This window comes from Nicotiana tomentosiformis, chromosome 4, assembly GCF_000390325.3.
Source record: "Nicotiana tomentosiformis chromosome 4, ASM39032v3, whole genome shotgun sequence".
NCBI lineage: Eukaryota > Viridiplantae > Streptophyta > Magnoliopsida > Solanales > Solanaceae > Nicotiana > Nicotiana tomentosiformis.
The window spans coordinates 135,884,977-135,907,668 of record NC_090815.1 but is presented as its reverse complement, the minus strand read 5'-3'; the positions used below and the strand labels follow the sequence as shown (position 1 = coordinate 135,907,668).

General features: G+C 37.1%; 1 protein-coding gene across 4 annotated transcripts; it reads right to left on the bottom strand.

Annotated features, from left to right (window-relative positions):
• Positions 1–9,645: 9,645 nt before the first annotated feature.
• Positions 9,646–22,508, bottom strand: LOC104111744 (uncharacterized). 4 transcript variants are annotated; one of them, XM_009621501.4, is made up of 16 exons: positions 22,128–22,508; positions 18,453–18,602; positions 16,891–16,974; positions 16,722–16,793; positions 16,556–16,627; positions 16,231–16,476; positions 15,915–16,025; positions 15,712–15,825; positions 14,361–14,477; positions 14,215–14,283; positions 14,034–14,137; positions 13,230–13,313; positions 13,012–13,099; positions 12,315–12,431; positions 10,480–10,661; positions 9,646–10,326 (listed from the first exon to the last, which is right to left on the bottom strand). In XM_009621501.4, the coding sequence occupies exons 2-16, from the start codon at positions 18,564–18,566 to the stop codon at positions 10,038–10,040; spliced, it is 1,863 nt and encodes a 620-aa protein (XP_009619796.1). In that variant the 5' UTR covers positions 18,567–18,602; positions 22,128–22,508; the 3' UTR covers positions 9,646–10,037. The 4 variants fall into 4 exon arrangements, with proteins under 4 accessions (XP_009619796.1, XP_009619797.1, XP_018631681.1 ...); XM_009621502.4 differs by lacking the exon at positions 22,128–22,508 and adding an exon at positions 19,396–19,538; XM_018776165.3 differs by lacking the exon at positions 22,128–22,508 and having other exon boundaries at positions 18,453–18,628.
• Positions 22,509–22,692: the final 184 nt, after the last annotated feature.

Here is a 22,692-nt window from a genome sequence, read left to right as displayed (position 1 = left end):
TTGTGAGATGATAGTAGGTACACATGAGACCATCTTGAAGATGCATCTATTAGGACCATAAAATATCTAAACAACCCATTTGGTGGGTGAATAGGTCCACATATATCCCCATGTATACGTTCTAAAAAGGCAGGGGACTCAATGCCAACCTTCATTGGTGATGGTCTAGTGATCATTTTGCCTTGATAACAAGCATCACAAAAAAATTCATCATTTGTAAGAATCTTCAGGTTCTTTAATGGATGCCCGCTCGAATTTTCAGTAATTCGTCTTATCATTATTGATCCAGGATGGCCCAAACGGCCATGCCAAAGCACAAAAGTATTTGAATAAGTAAACTTCTGGTTTACGATAGAGTGTGCTTCAACTGTACTAATCTTTGAATAGTATAAGCCAGGAGATAAAGTTGGTAACTTTTCTACAATGCATTTATGGCCAAAAATATTCTTTGTAATACAAGGATATTCCACGTTCATTTCATCTATTGTCTCAGCATGATACCTATTTCGGCGGATATCTATAAAACTCAACAAGTTTCTTCGGGACTTGGAGGAGAACAATGCATTATCGATAATAAGTTTTGTTCCCTTAGACAGAAATACAGTAGCTCTTTCGGAGCCTTCAATCAAACTTATATTACCAGAAATTGTTGAAATATTTGCTTTTTCTTTATACAAATAAGAAAAGTATTTCTGATCTTTGAATATGGCATGGGTTGTTCTACTATCAATTACACAAATATTTTCATGATTGGTCTTTGATCCAAACATAATTTGAGGATTATCCATATTCTTCAAAATGACATAAACAAAATAAATATGATAGTAAACATCATTTTCAAAGCATAACTTTTATTTATGTACAACAATTACATAACCATACTATCTACTGCAAACAACAAAAATTAAAATATTTACATTTTTACAAATTCACTACCGATCACATGACTTGTTTCTCCTTCGGGGAGTGCAAAGTAATCAGCTACATCTAAATGCATGAAGTCTAAATTATCTTCAGAAATAAAATTTGCTTCAACATTTTTCTCTGTCTTCTTCAGGGAGGCTTGATACAGCTCAACCAGGTGCTTTGGCGTACGACATGTGCGTGACCAGTGCCCTTTTCCTCCACATCTATAGCATGCATTTTCTGGCTTTGCTGCTTGCACCGCTTCATGCTTATGTTCCTTCCTTTTCCACTGCTGGTGGTGAGGAGGGATCTTTGGTGCATTGTTATTACCACGATTAGAGTTTTCTCCCCGACCACGGCCATGACCACGACTGGGGCCACGTCCTCTTCCACGCTTAGCTTGGTGAAAGTTCGTTTTATTCACTTCAGGGAATGGACAAGAACCAGTAGGTCGGCTTTCATAGTTTTTCATTAATAGCCCATTATGTTGTTCGGCTACAAGAAGATGTGAGATAAGTTCAGAATACTTTTTAAATCCCATCTCTCAATATTGTTGCTGCATGAGCATATTCGAGGCATGAAAAGTGGTGAAAGTTTTCTCCAACATATCATGATCAGTAATATTATCACCATATAATTTCAATTGGAAAATAATTCTGAACATAGCAGAATTATACTCATTGATAGATTTAAAATCTTGTAGTCTTAGATGAGTCCAATCATAACGTGCATGTGGAAGAACGACCATCTTCAGGTGGTCATATCTATCTTTCAAATTATTCCACAATATGACTGGATCTTTAACAGTAAGATATTCTATTTTCAGGCCATCATCAAGGTGATGGCATAGGAATATCATTGCTTTGGCACGGTCTTGGTTTAATGCCTGATTTTTATCTTTGATGGTGTCTGCCAGACCCATCGTATCAAGATGAATTTCGGCATCAAGCACCCAAGACATGTAATTTTTGCCCGATATATCCAGGGCTACAAACTCAAGTTTAGAAAGATTTGACATTATTTAGAAAAAGAAAGTTCGTACCTCTGATACTTTCAAAGTATTTTCTCGAGATGGCAGAGTCTCGTGCTGATAACGTGTTATAAAATAAAAACAGTAAAGTAAAGATAAGTATAGAGAGAAACTGATATATTAGACAAACTTCAAACTTATGTACATAATGAACTGAATTCTCCTCTATTTATAGAAGAAAGGAAGTTGTTGTGTAAGCTGCTACTGCAAGCTGTTGTGTAAGCTGCTACTCTAAGCTGTTGTGCCAAATATAGATAATCTTATACCATGAGTAATATTTATCCATAACGGAGTACCGAAAGGATAAGCTTCTTCAGGAGGCTTATTTCCAATGGAGTACTAAATAGATAAACATATTTTGCTTCTTCAGGAAGCTTATTTACAACGGAGTACTAAATAAATATCTATAATATAATATATTTATAATAAAAACTACATTGTTACTACTTAAGTTTAGTGCATAACTTGATCTGCATTTGGTACATAGTAGTATAGTACCAAGGCAATCGCTTTCAAAGGATGAAAATACAGAAGTAGGGATAATCCTATATAGCATTAAGCTTTCACTATCACCATCTTTCGAGGATTAAGGACATTGATTGACACAAAATTCAGCGAAAAACCAAAAGTGTAAAAAAAATCTGCATAACAAAAAATAATGCAAAATAAAGAAAAGAATTTTGGCCAAATATCCTTTATGTAGTTGTTATTTTCACTCCACGTATAGCTTTTGACATAAAGATAACTCAAACAAGTGTAAGCAGAATAAAGTTTCTTCGAGAGTAAGGTCACTTGAAGTTTCTTCTACTTTACCACAAATGACATATTCAAAATACAACTAATCACTTTCAACCATTACAATCTTTGTGGATAAAACTGAAGATGTGGGAGAAAGAAGGGGAATGAAACATTAAAGAGAGAAGGAAAAAATTCAAAAATCACTACAACTTACTAACACATCTTCTATAAGCACAACTAGCATTCAAGAAGAAGAAAACTAAAACCAAATGAATATAAAATTAAGCGTTTCCACATCCACACAACAGAAGGTGGTTTACGAATTGGAATAGCGTTCACAAGGATTTTTTGTCGAAGATTCACCGCACCAAGTTGAACATGTATTCATCTCTTATATATTGTGCATTTTATATTTCAAGGCATTATTGTAGATGTTACTAGCAGAAATATATGTAGTATTTGTATCTCTGATATTATTTGTATCCAATTATGAGTTTTCCTCTTAATAGGTGCATGTTGGGCATTTAAACTCTTATCGAAGCAGTATATTTTTAATTGTTTGTACTGTCTGTACTTGAACCCTAAAGCCATGAAATATTACAAATACGTTGGGTGTTACACTAACCATTATGAGATCTATTTTCAATTTGTCGTGAATTTCGGCAAGTTGATATCTAGCAATATATAAGAAAATGTTGTAAGTAATTGTATTAGTCTAATAGAATTTTCTTCATTTGTTATTTTAGAGAGGCTTAGCTTTTTCTTTTCTCTAATTGTGGCATATACAATTATGAGTTTTTCTCTTTATAGGTGCATGTTGGGCATTTGTGGGCATTTAAACTCCTATCGAAGTAGTATATTTTCAATTATTTGTATTGTCTACACTTTAATCCTAAAGCAATGAAATATTATGAATACGTTGGGTGTTACACTGTAACGATCCGGCCGGTCGTTTTGAATATTATAACCATGTTCCCCCATTTACTGCTAAATTTATGTCTTTCAATTGATCTATGACTTATCGGGTTAGTTGGTTCGGGTCCGAAAGAAACTCGGAGTGAAATGAGACACTTAATCTCATAATTGAAAATTTAAGTTAGAAAAATGGAGCAGATATTGACCTATATGTAAACAAGCTCGGATTTAAATTTTGATAATTCCAATAGCTCTGTATGATGATTTTGGGCTTAGGAGCGTGTCCGAAATATTATTTGAAAGTCCGTAGAGGAATTAGGCTTGAAATGCCGAAAGTTTAATTTTTGAAAAATTTGACCGGGGGGTTGACTTTTTGATATCGGGGTCGGAATCCGATTTTGAAAATTGAAATACCTCTGTTTATGTTATTTATGACTTGTGTGCAAAATTTGAGGTCAATCGGACGTGATTTGATAGGTTTCGGAGTCGTTTGTAAAAATTAGAATTTTCAAAGTCCATTAGGCTTGAATTGGGGTGTAATTCATGATTTTAGCATTGTTTGAGGTGATTTGAGGGTTCGACTAAGTCCGTATGATATTTTAGGACTTGTTGGTATATTTGGTTGAGGTCCCGAGGGGCTCGGGTAAATTTTGAATGGTTAACGGATAAAAAATTTGGACTTGAATAGCTGCTGGAATTTTCTGATATCTTATAATGTTTTCCTTCTACGCGATCGCGTGAATGCGTTTGCGATCGCGTAGGCTTATTTGGTCAGTGGTTTTTTTTTTGTTCTACGCGATCGCGTGGGGATATCTATGATCGCGTAGGTTAATGTGAGGCAGTGGCATTTGTGCTTCGCGATCGCGTGAAGTGGGATGCGATCGCGTAGCTCTGGAATTTTATGACTCGCGAACGCGTGACGAAGGTCGCAGTCGCGTAGAGTAAGTGGAGCGGAGTAGAAGTCACGCGTTTTGTGCTTTGTGATCGTGTGGACTAGTCCGCGATCGCGTATGTATGTGATGTTGTGCATCACGATCGTGTGGGAAAGTCCGCGATCGCGTAGAGTAAAATCTGGGCGATGGAAATTGTTCTTCGCGATCGCGTTGGGATGTTCGCGATCGCGTAGAGCAAATGTCTGGGCAGTGGTCCCATTTTTAATTTTTGACGATTTGGAGTTCGGATTTAAGGCAATTTTTGGTGATTTTTAGAGAAAACAACGAAGTAAGTGTTCTTAACTCAATATTGGTTAAATTACCCGAATCCATGGCTGTTTTTATCATTTAATTGGTGAATTGAGTTGGAAAAATTTGAAAACCCTCTTGGTTTAAATTGAAGATTTGAGGGTCGAATTGGGGTAGAATTTTGGTAAAATTGACATGGTTAGACTCGTGGTTGAATGGGCTTCCGGATTTTGTAACTTTTATCGAGTTCCGAGACGTGGTCCCCACGGGCGATTTTTGAGCTAATTTTCGGATTTTTATGGAAAATTATTATTTTCTTATGGAATTAATTCCAATGAATTTTATTGACTGAAATAAATTATTTATGACTAGATTTGAGGTGTTTGGAGACCAATTCACGAGGAAAGGAAATTGTGGAATAAGAATTTCACGGCTTGAAGTAAGTAACAGTTTTAAATCTGGTCCTGAGGGTATTAAACCCCAAATTTTGGTATCAAGTGATTATTTTGGAGGTGACGCACATGCTAGGTGACGGGTGTGTGGGCGTGCACCTAGGGGATTGTGACTTGGTCCGTCCCGTAAAATTATAAAGTTGAATAATTTGTTGTTAGCTATATGCTCTCTATGTGTTGATAAAATTTGACTGTAAATCATGTTAGAAATCATGCTTAGGCTATGTGATAATACTGTTGGGACCCACATGCCACAGAGGACGCGTACTTATTGAATTGCCTGCTAAATGCTATATGTACTCAATATCAGTTTTTACTTGCACATTTTATCTCAGTCTCTGTTATTATTATTGATACATCATATCATTATTGTTTGGGCTGATTTCATGATTATTGAGAGCCCGAGAGACTAGAGAGATTTATGACTGAGTGAGGCCGAGGGCCTGATTGTGAGATATTGATGCTATAGCACGTGAGTTGGCCGTGCAGATCCTTATATTATACTATAGCACGTGAGTTGGCCATGCGGATCCTTATATTATACTATAGCACGTGAGTTGGCCGTGCGGATCCAAATATTTATATTATGGCACATGAGTTATCCGTGCAGATTATAGCGCTTGGGCTGTAGGAGCCCCTTCGGAGTCTGTACACCCCCAGTGAGCGCGGGTACCCATTAAGTGAGTGATGAGGGCTGAGAGCTCAAGGAGTGACGAGGGCTGGGAGCCCAGTGAGTGATTTTTGTCCTGAGAGGTTGTACTTGATTTTCATTTGTTGTTGCACTTAGTTGCTATCTGTCATTGTTGCGAAATTTCTGAAAGATTGTTGATATACGGATTACATGAACATGAACTGTATAAAAATTAATTGATTTGACATTAAACTGCCAGATTTGATAGCATGTCTATTATTTGTTGGGATTACTGGAAATGAACCATAATCGTGTAGCTTGTTACTATTTTCAGTTCCTTATTTATTATTGTTACTTGCTGAGTTGGTTGTACTCATACTACACCCTGCACTTCGTGTGCAGATCCAGGTATTCTCGGACATAACGGGTGTTGATTTCAGGAGATTTTGAGGTAGCTGTCGTGTTCCGCAGACCTTGTCTCTCCTTCTCTATCTCTTTGTTTACCGTATTTGGTCTCAGACTATTATAGTATGAGTATTTTCTAGACTTGTATTCATATTAGATGCTCATGTACTTAGTGACACCAGGTTTTGGGAAGTGTTTGTATTGTATTTAAATATTATATTTTCAATCTTGAGAGAAATTGTGGTTTGTTGAGATTTTTGACTTGCCTAGTATTGAGATAGGCGCCATCACGACGGGTGAGATTTTGGGTCGTGAGAAGTTGGTATCAGAGCCAGGTTACTTAGGTCTCATGAGTCATGAGCAGGTGTAGTAGAGTCTTGCGGATCGGTACGGAGACGTCTGTACTTATCGTACGGAGACGTCTGTACGGAGGCTGCAGAACCTTAGGAAAATTTCACTTGCTTGTATTTTATCGTGCGAATTTGTTGATTCTGGAAACTAAATTTCTGTTATTCTATTCTCTCACAAATGGTGAGGACACGTACTACCGGATCAGACGATCAGCCACCAGTGCCACCAGTTAGGGCCGCGAGAGGTCGGGGCCGTGGTAGAGGCCGGGACCGAGGTAGAGGTCGAGGTGTAGCTCGTACCCCAGTTGGAATAGCACCTGTAGTACCACCAGTTGTTCCAGCACATGAGCAGATTCCAGATATAGTTGATCCGACAGAATCAGCTCAGGCACCAGCTGTGCCCATTGAGATTACAGGCATTCAGGAGACTTTGGCCTAGATATTGGTAGCCTGCACTGGTCTTGCTCAGGTGGTTTCGGCCCAGGCCGCACCTGCCACTTCTTAGGCTGGGGGAGGTACTCATACCCCCGTTGCCCGTACTCCAGACCAGGTAGTACAGGGACTTCAGATACCGGGGGCACTACCAGCCTAGCCGGTTGCAGCTGCTCAGGCCCCGGTAATTCCTGTTATGGCAGATGATGAGCAGAGGAGACTTGAGAGATTTGAGAGGCTTCGACCTCCACCATTTAACGGTACTGAGTCAGAGGATGCTCAGGATTTTCTGGATATGTGTCAACGGATGCTTTAGACAGCGGGTATTCTGGAGACCAGTGGGGTCTTATTCACTACTTTGATCGGAAAACCCTTCCATAAAGCAAGTAAAGCAATTGCTTTAGGCCCCACATTTGTGGGAGGTCCATTTTTTATTATATCTAATAGGTTATGTATAAGTTTAAAAAAGGTTTTGTGAAGTTAAAAAGTTTGATTTCTTTCTTTAACAAGTATAGAGAAGAAGGATTTGCAGCTGCTATGATTTCTGCCACGAAAACTGCACTTGAAATGAATATCGAACCCGAATTTCGTAAGAAACGTATGATATATAGAAAGTAACAATTTGATGAGAATGTTGATAATAAAATCTCAAAATATTTCGAAGAGTCCTTTGAAATTGATTACTTTATACATAGTAGACAAGGATATTTTTTTTACTTCAAAATAGATTTGAATAATTCGAAGCATATGAAAATATTTTTAGTTTTCTATTTAGCGGTAAAAATTAAGATCACTAACGCATAATAATCAATTCGATATTGATGGTTTAGATTTATTTTCGAAATTAAAAATATTAAGAAAAATGGTACAATTAGAAGATAACAGTTTAATTGATACACTCGGCCAACTAAAAAGTTTTGATTCTTTTTCCAATGCATATATTACTTATGGAATAATATTAATAACTCTTGTTACCGCCGCTTTAGCGAAAATAAATTTTCAAAATTAAATTGATAAAATCTTACCTAAGATTAACAATGTCTCAAGAAAGGTTCAATGGATTAGCTATATTGTCAATTAAGAAAGACTTATTAGGAGTTATTGATTATAAAAAAAAAACTATTAATAACTTTGTATCTAAGAAACGCTAGAAAAATAGACTTCAAATAAATAAATATTTTTTTTAATAAAAAATTAAGGCCCCTCATAAAATTTGGCTTTAGGTCATATAACTCGCCCGGCCGCCCCAGTATGGGATATTGTTGTGGTATAGGGTTTTTTAATGCCTTGTCTCATCAACGCGTTGAAAGTTTAAACTGGGCTCTTTGACGACGCTTTATTTTTAAAGAGTAGTTTATAAACAAATTCCTCCCTTTTGTTTACTCCTTTATCATCTTGAAATTTATTGATTTTTTTATTGCTTTAGATGTTTGTGCTGTATGTAACAAGTCACAAAGTCATTTATTATTCCAGCTTTCCTTGCTCTTCTGCCCTTAATTAGCTTCACCTTCAGAATAGCTCATGCATGTTTTATTACTATGTTATATGTTGTACGGTTATGGAACATTACGTGCTGATATAATTTCTATCTGCTGCGCAGCTGGAAGTTCTTCTAATTTGGTTGTGAATGTTCTTCTATTTTCTTTTCTTGAGGGAAATAAGAGAATTGAGAAGTAAGTTTGTTCAATGGAAAATTTGGAAGTTCCCTCCAAAAGCATTTTTTCTGTCTGGAGTTTATCAATTTCTTATTTTAATTTCGGATGGAAGCTATTTATTGTTGTCGTCAAGTTGTTTATGATCAGCCCCGGCCATCATCTGCACAATGCAACTCAATTTTCAACTCAATTTATTGTTGGTAGCTTCAGCCAGAATTTTCGTTAAGGGGTGTCAAAATATATAAAAGTAAACATACCAAAAATTAAAGGGAGTCAATACATAGTATATATACATATAATTTATTTTTTTACCTAGTTACACAGGGTATTTTTCCCGTGAATGGGTGTCATTTGATACCCATTCCTATAAGCCGGCTCTGCCACTGGCTTCAGCACGGAAGGTCAGAGGTAGCTAAAGCCAGGGGCAACATTAACATCATCCTGTTAGCACTCATAATCAGGTTGTTGAAACTTCAAATAATAGTCCACCTGGAGATGAGAGAACCTTATAAATAGGAGTGCTTCTGTTCTTATGCTTCCAGAATTCGTGTTGATATGCCCTGCCCTCAACCCTTAGAAAGCTGTGCAGTCTGTTTATTTAGGAGTATTTCATTATTATAGTGTAATCATGATAAAGATTTTTCCGTCCCAGCCTACTATCTGAAAACGTCTAAAAGAGGCATGTGGTTTGTTGCCATTAAAAAAGTTACATAATGCTATCATTTTCTATGGAGAAAACTATCATACGTATAATGCTACTTTGCGAGTCTGTGTACTCCCAATATCAGCTATAAATTTTAATGGTGATTTAATCAAGTGTGTGATTATAGAAAATATGGTGTCTTACATATATTGCAACTTTGCTCGAGTGGGTGTAAAGTTTCCGTATGGTATAAGCACTAAATTATAAGGGTGGAAAATTAAATAACATTTATACTAATAAAGCGAGATTAGAGAAAATATAGTTGTTTTGCACTCTTCGTCTGGAGCATTACATTTCCAAATATAGACACTCTTTATATTGGGCGTAATGTATTAACACCCACAAGAAAATACAAGAGAATTTTATCTATTTTCACCATTAGTTCTGATAATCGGAACAACTATTGCTACATATTGACATATTACAAATAGCTTTTGCTATAAATACAAAAAACTGACCTCTTAACATTTCATGGAATGTGAAGCAGGCAGGAGTGGAGGCCTGACAAATCCCGAGTCCAACAAAATACCAACCACGGTCGAGGACAAGCATTTCCAACTCTTAATGGCATGGTCCGACTCTTGTCATGCAAGGGCAAGCATTTCCTCTTTCATGACAATCAAACAGGCAGATTAATCTCTACAAGGACTCCGGACATGGTCTGATTCTTGAAGGCATCTGCATGTCAGGTCGTAATTCACCTCCAAACCATTGAGCAACTTTAGGTGTTATGGACATTTTGCTCATTTCATTATCAAATTCATCGAGATCCTGATCATAACTTCGGGCGACTCCAGCTATATTCATCCCCTTCCCTGCAGTACAGATTTCAATATCGTCTTCATCACTAGTACCCTCATCATCATCCTTATCGTTGTCATATGAGCTCCGAACCATTGACCAGTACACAAAATTTGGCCGGATGAATCTTCCAAAACATATAATAAGAGATGAGACATAAGAACATACTAATTAATACAAATAGCAGAACAAATATTATCTCCGAAGGTACTTGAATATCCAATCAAGATCAACCCAATTAATGCACTTGAGAAATCAATAGTCCAATGTAGAAACAAACCTGTCAGATCTCAATAGCAGACAAGGATCAAATGGGAAAAATGTGTCAAGCCTCTCTCTACCACCAAAAGAGATTGAAAGATCGGCCTCGAGCAGACCACTTGATACAAAGTTATCAGGCACATCAAGATTAGTTACTTTTGCCAACCGAAGAAATTCTTTCACCACTGATGGCAAGCATACCTGTTAAAAAAGAATTATTGGAGCCTGGTAGAGAATCCACTAACAGAGAAAGATATACAACTATTGGCTACGTTAGAGAGCACTAATATCAAAGAAAATACAGAATGAACTTATACAATAGTACAATCACAAACTAGTTGGGATCGGCTACCAAATATCTAACCGAACTCAAAAGAATACTTACAAATACCGGACTATGCAATATGAAACCAACAATGAATAGACCTCAATATCAATCTGAATAGTTTGCTTCCACTATGTTCTGTTCTTCGGTAATCCGCATGAATCCCAAGAAATTTTAAGTTTTTGAAAGTTTGCTTCATGTGACTTTAGTTAACACCTTTAATCATCACAATGTCACACACGAATGAGTGTATTTGGAGGTGGAAGACATTATCATATCATCTCGGTCAATCTTTGCTTTTGTTAATGGTGATCATTCCTAGTCTTGCCTAATTATGTTGGCTGCACATCCATCTTAATGTCTGCAACGCATCCCATTGATATGTTCAGCCCAACATTTCAGTTCCCTGAAACTTGCTGGTTTTACAACAATTCTGTAGAATTTGTTTCACTTTTACAAACATCCTCCTATTGCATTGCATCACACCGCATCACTTCTATCCCCCCCCCCCCCAAAACCAATCCTCTATTTTAATTTTGTTTTGTATCTGCATCTAGCCATTTTCCGAACGACGGAACCTCTGTATCTAACAACAACAACAACAAAAAACCCAGTGAATTCCCCGAAGTGGGGGTGAAGTCTGGGGAGGGTGAGATGTACGGAGCCCCTGGAGGGCGGAAAGGTTATTTCTGAAAGATCTTCGGCTAAAGAAAAAATAAAAGAAGTAATTGCAACAAGTATTAACAACAAGAAGATAAAAAAGGACCAAAGCCAAGCTAGCGATTAAATGGTAGTAATACCAATCTAAGAATAAAGGGATAACAAACTAATACTAACACTATCGAACTAAGGAAGACAAAGGGAAACGTACGACTATCTACTAACCTTCTATCCTAATCCTCAACCTCTACACCCTCCTATCAAGGGTCGTGTCCTCAGTAAGCTCCAGCTGCGCCATATCACGCCTAATCACCTATATTCAAGACTTCTTAGGCCTACCTCTATATCACCTATAACCAAGACTTCTTTGGCCTACCTCTACTCATACCCACCAAGGTTAACCTCTCACACCTCCTAACTGGGGCTTCTGTGCTTCTCCTCTTAACATGTCTGAACCATCTCAACCTCGTCTCCCACATCTTATCCTCCCGGGGGACCACTCCCACCTTATCCCGAATAATTTCATTCCTAATCTTATCTAACCTAGTATGTCCATACATCCATCTCAACATACTCGTTTCAGCTACTCTCATCTTCTGGACATGAGAATTCTTGACCAGCCACCACTCTGCCCCATGCAACATGGTCGGTCTAACCTCTAAATCTAAAACCACTGTAATTCCATAGAATCACCTAATCTCACTCAAATTTATTTTTCTTATGTTCTCTAAGCTTACAGCACATATATTCTATCCGCGCGAACTAATAAAAATAAAATAAAATACAAAACAAAAGAAATCCATAGAGAGTGTGTGTGTGTGTGTGTGTGTGTGTGTGTGTGTGTGTGTGTGTGTGTGTGAATGCATTACCATTAACGGCCTCAATGGATGCCTCAGGATATCCTCTATGTGCTTTGAGAGCCGTGACCTGATACGAGGAATAGCAAGCATTGATCTCATGCGAAAACAAAGTATGTACATCATGGCCTGCATTACAATGAACAGAATCAGTAACAATTTGTTTGGATGTTAACGAAATTCCTGAAAATTTTGTGCTAAAGTAAAGTTAAAATTTCCTTCAAGTTTCCTACATGTTTTGCAAAATTAAAGTTGGAAGAAGTCTTTTTAAAGAAAAAGTCGTTAACCACTTCTCTCAAAGTTTCCCACAATGCACAAAAGAATATGGAAGTTAACTTTCCAACACTTTCCTTTCCCCTTCCCAGCACTCACATGGTATATAAATAAAATTAGCCCCAGGGATATAATTCGGAAAGCCTTTACTTAATTCCACACTAACAACAGAAAAAAGCCCTGCACTCCTGAAGCAATATAACAACCAATACCAAGAGTACTTGAAGAGAATCATTGGCTGATTACAGAATTGACACTGATCTATTCTCTTGGTCTCAAGATTGACAGTACAATAGTATAATAGTCATTCTTTCACTTAAAAATAGAAACCACCACAAATAACTTCACAAAAATGAACAAGGGTCTGTCTGTGTGAGGGAGTGGGGCAGACCATTAAAGGTTTTGACTACATCAAACTGTCAAATCTGTCAAATACCTGGCACCCAGCATAGAATTCCTTGTGAGCTTTTGGATTGATGCCACCACTCTGGTTGGAGCAATAAGTGGAACACCATTCAACCAAACTGATCCTCGCACAAAAAGAAAGAAATCCATGACTTGGGATGTACCTCAATTTATTACTGACCAAGGGGAGCAACTTAAAACTATAAAGTATTGTGTGCAAAGGAAGATGGTTAGGTTCATCGAGTAAACCTTTCTACATATTCAGCAACAGATGAGATAGACAAAAACTTTGCACGAGCCAAATAACTAGCAAGATAGGCAACAGCACTCATTCTGCAAAAAACCAATAAAAGCATTACTACCTCCCAACAACCATGAGAAAATGTATAACTAGCAAGCAAAGAGCTATCAAATTTATCCACTCCCAGAGAGTATCAAATCTGTTCAGTAGCATTTGAAATTGAAAAAACAAGATCACCGAGAAGCACTTCACTACCTTCTGACAAGGAAATGACAATGACTACTTCAGTACTTCTATTTGTCTTATCCAACAAAACTGAAAAGATACTTAAGCACAGTAATCTATGACTTTTAAGGACCACTATTTTTTATGGCACGTTATCTAAACAGCATATGCAGAAAGTCGGCTAGTCTTAGTACGGAATACTACTCTGAGTGCATGTAAATTCAGTGACAGGATCATAGAGGGACCAATGTTGAGACCCCAAACAGTGTCCCAACAAAATTCAAAAAAAAGGGGACAGTTGAATTCAAAATTACAATAAATATATCTATAAACATTAAACAGGGAGCACAGACTGTTCATTAGCTTCCATAATTACGTTCAAAGATGAAAGAATCCTAAACTCATTGACCCATTTACATAAAGAGCAATCCTCTAAGCACTCAGATTGAATAGCAAACTGAGCAAGCAGTTGCTTGTGTATCCATAAGATATGATTAAGCTAATTGATCAACAATACGGTGCCAGGGTGCAACAGGCGGGAAAAGCAAGAAAAAGAAGCCAAAGATTCAAAACTCTATAATCCTCACCTCCATTGTGGATAGATACTGCTCTTAAATATATCAAATAGTGTATCAGCAAATCTCCTGCCGCAGTTTTCAGGATCCAGGGTACAGGCATAAAACATCACAAACTGCAACATCAGCAAGAAGTTTAAGTTTAATTTTCAAAGACTAGCCCAAGTGTCAGAGATGATATTACGCATGTTACCTGGGCAAATTTAGACTTGTATGCCGTCAAAACAGTATGCTGAAAAGACTGGAGAAGAGTCTCAAAAACCTACACGATATGAAAGACAACTACATGTAAGAAAAGCAAGTAGAGTTAGAAACTAGACACTGATGCGTCCAATTTACCTGACTCAGGCGTCCACTCTCTTTGCAAAAGTTAAGGTGTTCAAAGGTAAGCACCATCAAGCTATCCAATTTTTGAGCACTGGCATTTCCAAGCCGTTCCATCCAAGAAATTCGGAGCTGAGAGTAAAAGGCTAGTTAGTATATAAAGAACGATGGCAAAAACCAAATCAAAAAGATGGATGAGCTCAGTCAGTAGAGTGCAATGCTCTTAACCTTGTGGTCAGCAGATCGAGCCTCTGGTGAACGCTCTAATAATTTTACTTATAAAAGAATCAAAGAGAGATGAAAATTTTTAACAGAATTTGATCGATCATCAGCTGAAAGCTACTTATTTTCTTTGTATTTTCCTTATAATAAGTACTTTCGATATGCCTAGTTTATTGTATTTATACAAGATAAAATCAAATACTAGCTTAATCAAAAAGTGGAGAAAGGGATACAACCGCACACCACAGGAAAAAATAACCATTTACAAGAACAAAAATTAAAAATCTTGCCATAGACGGTAATACGGTATTGTAATTTTCTCTAATTGATGACAATTTTGAATATACTGGACCCTAATCCAATTGTATACAATCTTTTGATCAGAAGATCAACACCATGAAAAAGGAAATGTCGGCAGACGAATATGGGAAGGGTGAAAATAGAACTGTGGGAAATATGACCTTTATTAAGGAAAATAATTCGGAAGAAAATAGTACTCTTGACCACTTAAATGCTGGTCAGAGTTCACACAATATTGACAAGGCAAATTTTTCTCAAGGTTGACTCGGATTTAAAGAGAAATGTTATGAAATCCTCTTCTGAATCATCAGGTATTCTTTAACTACTTGGATTCTTCAAGATGAAGACCATTTTTTAATATAGGGTATATGATTCTATAAATATTGGGAAATCCCCATATACACATAGTATACCAAAAAGTAGAGAAAGCTAGGCTAAACATGGTTCTGTACAAAATTCACCCAATCATCTATACAAACAGGAATCATGTGTGCACCAAAAATAAACTAGAGGCACAAGACTACTCTGGACATGTACAAAATCACTCTCAAGTGTCACCCACCTGTAACGATCTCCTATTTCTTTCCTTCCATTCCTTCCATACTACCCTCATAAAAGCTTTTCCGGCTAGAGACAAGGCAAAGTGAACCGAATAACTGCAACATTAATATTTTTACACAGATACGTGATTTTCTTATTCTCGGCTCCAAAAGAAATGACAACGTATATCACCATCAACCACACTATCCCAGGAAAAGAAAGAGTCAAAGAAACAACACTAGTGGCAATGGCAAGTTGGCAACACTAACATACAGAAGAATATCAGTAAAAAGATGAAAATCACCTGGTCAACATCTTGCTGACCATCATCTACTGGACCATCCAGATCTTCCAGCTCCATATCGAAGATGCATTTGGTGAAATCCTCATTTAAGATTTCATCCCATGCAATGTCTACCTAAGAAACTCAAGGACAAGGAGAAAGTTAAGTTAATGCAACAACTTCTACACAGTGACAGAGCGAAGCTTCAATTTCAAACAACTTACATCCAAATCTATCAGCCAATCCATAATTGCCACAAGCATAGTTCTCCCAACAAGACCACCAATTGCTCCACCCTCCAGTTTTAACATGTTCTCCACATATGCCATGATGAACTTCAGGCAAAGAAAAAAAACATGGATAAGAATTTAGGAGCTTCCAGCAATAAGGAGCACAACACAGAAGAAATAGATTATCAACACAAGGTTCTGGTGATGCAAGGTTCACTAATTCAAAAACAATGTCACTAGAACCAGAACATTTAATAAGCTGCATAGTGTTAGAATCTTCTTTGTAAAGAAAGCATGAATCTGCACTTACTGGTTCCTTTGTGTAATTGATTGGCATCTTCTGCATCTTCTCCTTTACTATCTTCTCAAGTCTCAAGGGGGTGAGAGGAACTAACTCTGCAATGGCTATTAAAGTTGAATGGATACGATCAATGACTTGGCCCTTTCGTAGAATGCCACGTGGCTGATTCAACAATGATATGAATGAAGGAGGCGGCACAAAATTGTTCACAAGCATTTCCAAGCACAAATCGACATACTGCCCACCGGATGTAGCCTACAGCATAGGAGAAGACTCATGATCATAGACACAATTAGACACAAATATGTAAGATTGCAGCACTAAAGCCACATACCAAGGATATAAGTAATTCCATCAAAGCATCCATTACATCAGTCCCATAGCTCCACATGCTCATTCCTAAAATCTGGAGGCGAATAAGACATTTAAGTATACAAACTTATTAACCTCTATTCTTATCTAAAAGATGCAGACTGTTAATACAGCTATTTAGAACTTACAGATGAAAGAAGACTTTGATGATGAACAATGTCTAGACAAGAAACTGATCCTGACAAAGCTTTTAAACATGTCTGAAATGCGAAGACCAAATGAAATGAAAATTAAAACATGAAGCAAAAGAAACCACCACAAAAAGTGATTGCATGTGCAATCTCCAAGGAAACATACCACCAGTAGGGCAACCTCCTCGGGTACAAGGCGTTCCTTACAGTGCATAACCCCAACAAGCTGGTTATATTTGTCCGGATCACCCTAATACACGCAACATTCAGCTATAAAATTCACTCTGCAGTGCTATAACAAATATATGGAAACCATAAAGAAGCGCAATTCATAAAAACTGCACAAGATGCACCAGTGAAAATAGCAACTAGGAAGGTACAGACAATTCACATCTGTGAAGATGTTTGCCAGGAAAAAAAATAAAGTGAAACAGACAAAAATAAATCAGTAATTTAAGCATAAGGAATAAGTGAAAACGTTTGGCTGGCAAGTGCTTGCTGAATATAAAAGAGATAAGTGTGCCAGGAAAGTAGTATTGGCACTCAGTCTTGCTTTCTGTTGGTAGTAGGTTTTTATGACTAACCGTTGTTTCTTTCATTGTTGATCACATTACTCTCTTGTTGTTTTTATTCTGTTTTTATATGGCTTTTTGGTACTGTCCCTCTTTGTCTATATTTTCATTAATGTGGTGCTTATGCTTTCCTGAGCCGAGGGTCTATTGGAAACAGCCTCTCTATCCCCACAAGGTAGGGGTAAGGTATGCGTACACACTACCCTCCCCAGACCCCACGGTGTGCGATAATACTGGGTATGTTGTTGTTGTTGTAAGTGTGCCAGGAAAGTAAATAAAGTGAAACAGACTAAAAACAATCAGTAATTTAAGCGCAGGGAATAAATGAAAACATTTCGCCGGCAAGTGCTTGCTGAATATAAATGAGAGAAGTAACGTCCCACTCACCACAACCACTCCCCCCCCCCCCCATCAACCAAAAAGAAAGGGAAAAAAAAGGAAACATATAGGGAGTAAGAGAGGGACAGAAGAGAACATGTCTAACTAACCAATTCTACGTCCATTCAGAACTTAACAGTTAAAATACCACGTCAGATGCATAATACTTGAACCTGAGCCCTCTTTCTTCTCAATTCGATATACATCACCTTCACAAAAGCCCTACCAATTTCCCTCTATTTTCTATCTAAAGTCAAATTCATGCAAGGCTTATGCACCTCACCTCATCAATCTTTTTCTAACCGAAAAATCCTCGAGGACCAGCTTGGAGCACAGTTCATACTCAGTAGATTATGGGCACGCCCCTATCTGAGGTGACAATTTCTTAGTTTTAGTCACATCTTCTACAGTTCCACTATTATAATAACACCGTGCCCAAACTCCCAAAAAAAAGTATCTAATCACACTTTCAGCTCTTAATCTCCAAGGAAGACAACCACAGTCAATCAATCTGGAGCACCTATGCATGTATTCAAGCAAACATTTGAAACAGTCATCTTAGCAGGAAAGATACTTTTCCTCTTATTTTTTGATGAGTAACTTAGCCAAAATAATTAATGAGAAACAAAGGGTTACGGCGAAACAAATTCAATCTGTTGATTCATACAGTTCAAACTTAATTTTCCCATGCAGTGGCATGGGCATCCAAACCCAACCCAAAGAAATTATCAGTGTATAATTTTATTTTTATTCAAAATATGTTTTTTGAGAGACCAACCTGGAGAGCAGATTTAAGGGCACCTCTAACATGATAGAACAACTCTGTATCCGTAATCTCAACATTCTCCATCTCAGCATAGCCTGCCTGCTCAGCTGGCAATACCATCCCCATTATGTTTGATAATGTTGAATATTGCCGAAATTTCCTCTGAAACATCATCATGCGGAAAAGACCTTATCAGCAAGAAAAAAAAAAGGTTCTATAGTAACCAGCCATAGACCCTTGAATCACTCATCAAAATGCTTATTCAAGAAAAGATACAGCTAAAAATACTTAAGTCTGTTAAAAAAAAAAAGATATATATCAACAAGACAACAGCACATACTGAAAACCATATCACGAATTACAGAACTATACAGTGGTATAAGTTCACAGCTATTACTTTAATCTTTATGGAAATTTTATTATCATAAAGATGTCCATTACCAGTGACTTCAAGAGAATGCTACACCATAGATTGATTTTTGAGTCTTAAAAGCAGGTTAAGCTTTTCAAATTTTAACTTATCCGCATAGATGCAAAAACCATTGAGCCCTTTGTCAATTCAAGCAAGAAAGCACCAGTCTTTCTCAATACAAACCAGCAATAATACCCATCTGGAACCAGTATACAAAACAGTTCTATTCAATCAACGAATCAGCAATTTGATGGTTACACAAATAAAAGGCTTTTACAGAAAATTGATTTTAACGAAAGTCCAATTAGTGCAGTCACAAATTCCGGCCAATGTATTAACTAGTAAAAACCCACGAGAAACTAAGATATTGGAGTTAAGCTTCTTTAAATCCTGGGAGCACACAGAATATTATAGTCCAATTCACCAAAAAATCATTTTTTTCAGTAAAATAGCGGCCGAAAAAATAAAGATGGCCGTTATGTAGTAGAGACGGACAGACAAACGATAATATGTAGAGAGAGTGAGAGAGAAAGAGTAGCATACACTTAGATTCCGCCGGAGAAGGAGAAAAATGAGGAATTCGGCGCCGGAGGAGATGGAGAAGCAAAAGCGGCGCCAGGTAGTGGAGGGCTGAAGGAAAGTTCAATTTGGTTTATTTCAAGACTCGCCTACTATAGACGTGAATTGTTTGGACCGATATTGGCCCATGATGCTCCGAAAGGACTTGGGGCTTTTAGCATATTTGGCTGGATACAGCCGATAGTTAAATATACATTAATTATGTACAAAATAAATATATCACACATATAAATTATATAAAAATATAGACTATTGAAGGACAGCTACATTGGGCAGCTTTTTCAAGGATTTGCACAGTCCTCCTTATAAGCTTGGATTCTTTTACATTTGTCAACCAAATTGGAAAAAAAATCAAAAATAGTCAGATTTACAGCTGATAATTGAAAAATAGTCACAGTTTCAAAAGTAATTAAAATTTAGGCATTTTTTCATGTAAAGATAAAATCTGAACAAAAACACCCTTAAAAATCCGAAAATATTCCAGCACAATATGTTGGAGTTCAAATTATTTACATATGTGCTTCCAGCATAATATGCTGGTGTTCCGACATAATATGCGGAAAGTTTATATGCATGAACTTCATAGTCCAACATATTATGCTGGAACTTTCGGTGTGCTGGAGTTCCAACATAATATGCTAGAAGTTTATACGCAGGAGCTCCATAATCCCGCATATTATGCTGCAACTTTTCGTGTTTCAGCAAAATAATGGTTATTTTTCACTGACTTTACAAACGCTGGCTATTTTTCAATTAACAGACCGAAAATTGGCTAGCCCGTGCTATTTTTACAACCAAGTGAATGTTCTTGTAGAAATAGAGAATTTCAATGGCCTTTTCCGATACCACTCTTTAAGTTATATTTTTGTTACTTCAGCAAGCTCTATCAGAAATAACATCTTTACCTTCATAAAGTAGGGGCAAGATTTACGTACATGCTATCATTTCAGACCCCACTTGTAAGAATACACTGGGTATGTTGTTATTGTTAGTTCAATAACCTAAAATTTGCCTTTAAAGTACTTGAATAAATTTCTTCTTCTACCAACAAATTAATTTAACTCACTAGACTAACATGAGACAAATATTGGGCATGCTCTATTAATTCTATGAGACAAATATGAAGTTTTTCCCACCTGGCCCGCGTTTGCTCTAGAATTAATAGAGCAGGCCCAATATTTATCTCGTGTTAGTCTAGTGAGTTAAATTAGTTTGTTGGTAAAATAAGAAATTTATTCAAGTACTTTAAAGGCAAATTTTAGCTTATTGAACTAACAACAGCATACCCAGTGTATTCTTACAAGTGGGGTCTGAAAGGATAGCATGTACGTAAATCTTGCCCCTACTTTATGAAGGTAAAGATGCTATTTCTGATAGAGCTTGTTGAAGTAACAAAAATATAATTTAAAGAGTGGTATCAGAAAAGGCCATTGAAATTCTCTATTTCTACAAGAACATCCACTGCCACACCTCCTTCTTACGGGGAAAGGAGTTTTTCCAATTTAAGTGACATTATTGAAATGGGATTAATTTATTTTATTTTAAGAGTCGCCACTTGGAATAATTATTTAGGGCATCCCAAGTCGCCATTTATTTTAAATCCCAAATCAAGGAATGTTTGACTCTGTATAAGTCTGCGAAACACAGAAGACTCGGATAAGGAATTCTGTTAATCCGGGAGAAGGTGTGAGTCACTCCCGGATTCCGTGGTTTTAGCACAGTCGCTTTAATATTACACCTGTCTTAATTATCCGATTATCACATGCTTTAGACCTATTGCATTTCTACCTTTTACCGCTTTTCATTAAATCGTTTTTAGTATGTATGAAGTTATTTTTAAACAAGCTAAGATGTCGTACACTTGTCGTTTTATACACATTGCAAGTCGCGCCACGTGAAACGCACCCGCGATTTACAACATGTTTATTTTATTATTACTTTGAAGTTGGGGTCAAGTTACACAAGCGTGCACTCGAATTTTGGGGTTAAGCGTCAAAGTTATGCCACGGGAAGGGAACTGTACCCATAACCATGACGAGTTATTAATTGAAGCGTGCCTAAAGCAACTTTTTCTATGTTTTGAGATTGAGTGTGAAGGTCAGAAATTATGGAATTTATTGTGGGTAGATATAGATTGGAATACTAAAGAAGTATCAAAAATGCCATAACCTTGATTGATTTAATAATATACATATTCTGATTCTCATAGAAAAATACAGATTAGGCTAGAAGTGGAATTAACCAAATGCTCAGTTCTGAAACTTTGCAATACTAAAACAGTTCATGCGAACTTATTGCTTTGGGGCTAATTAGTGATTAAAATAACTTTCCCATACTAGCTCTAAACAAAACACTGATTGCTACTAATAACCAAGTTCAATTCAAAAATTAACATGCTTCGATGGAAATTTCACTAATTATTAGAATCACAAAAGAGAATAAGTTAGGTAGATCAGTCGAAGCTAAACGAGGAACCAACCAATTCTCAACTAAAAAAGATAATTAAACTTAACATGATTAGATAACCAACAAAGCATTCCTAGCTGAAAGCAGGGATCGAATTAATTCAAGTAGACATCATCCATTACACATGAGAATAACAGAGATCAGGAATCGAGCAGATCTTCAAAGCTAAGCAGGAACTCAATTGTTTAATCATTTACTAAAATCATAAGACAGAGAAGTTTCAAACTAACCTGGTCAAACAAAGAAAAAGCTAGAATAAACCAAATAAGGCAGAAGCAAACTCGAATGGAGCTCAGCAATTCCAGAAACAGCAAAAATCAGCGGAATCGAACAACGATTCGAATCTGAATTCTCCTTAAAACCAGAAATTAACAGAGAGCCTCTTGTTTCAGATCTCAGAGTGCCTTTTTAGTTTTCAAATCCGTTTTTCATCTCTCGTCCTTGTTTTGAATGTATGTGTCGATGAAATCAGAGAGAAGTGAGAAGAGAAAGAGCGTGTGAGAGGAAGGTGGGCGAATCTGTCTGCATTCTGTGTATGTATTTCCATTTGAGAGTGAGGGTCTGTGCTGAGAGAATAGGGGAATTAGGGGCGGCTAGGGTTTTTGTATATGGGGGATCTTTCGATTATGAGATTAGAAGGGGTGTTTGGTCGTTTTAGTTAAGGAAACGACGTAGTCTTGGTGTCAAACTACGTCGTTTGGGTAGCCACATGGGCGGAGCTGGACCGGGTATTAGGATGGGGATTTGGGCTGGGTATTGGTATTGAAACGGGGCCCTAAAGGTTGGTCCAATCTG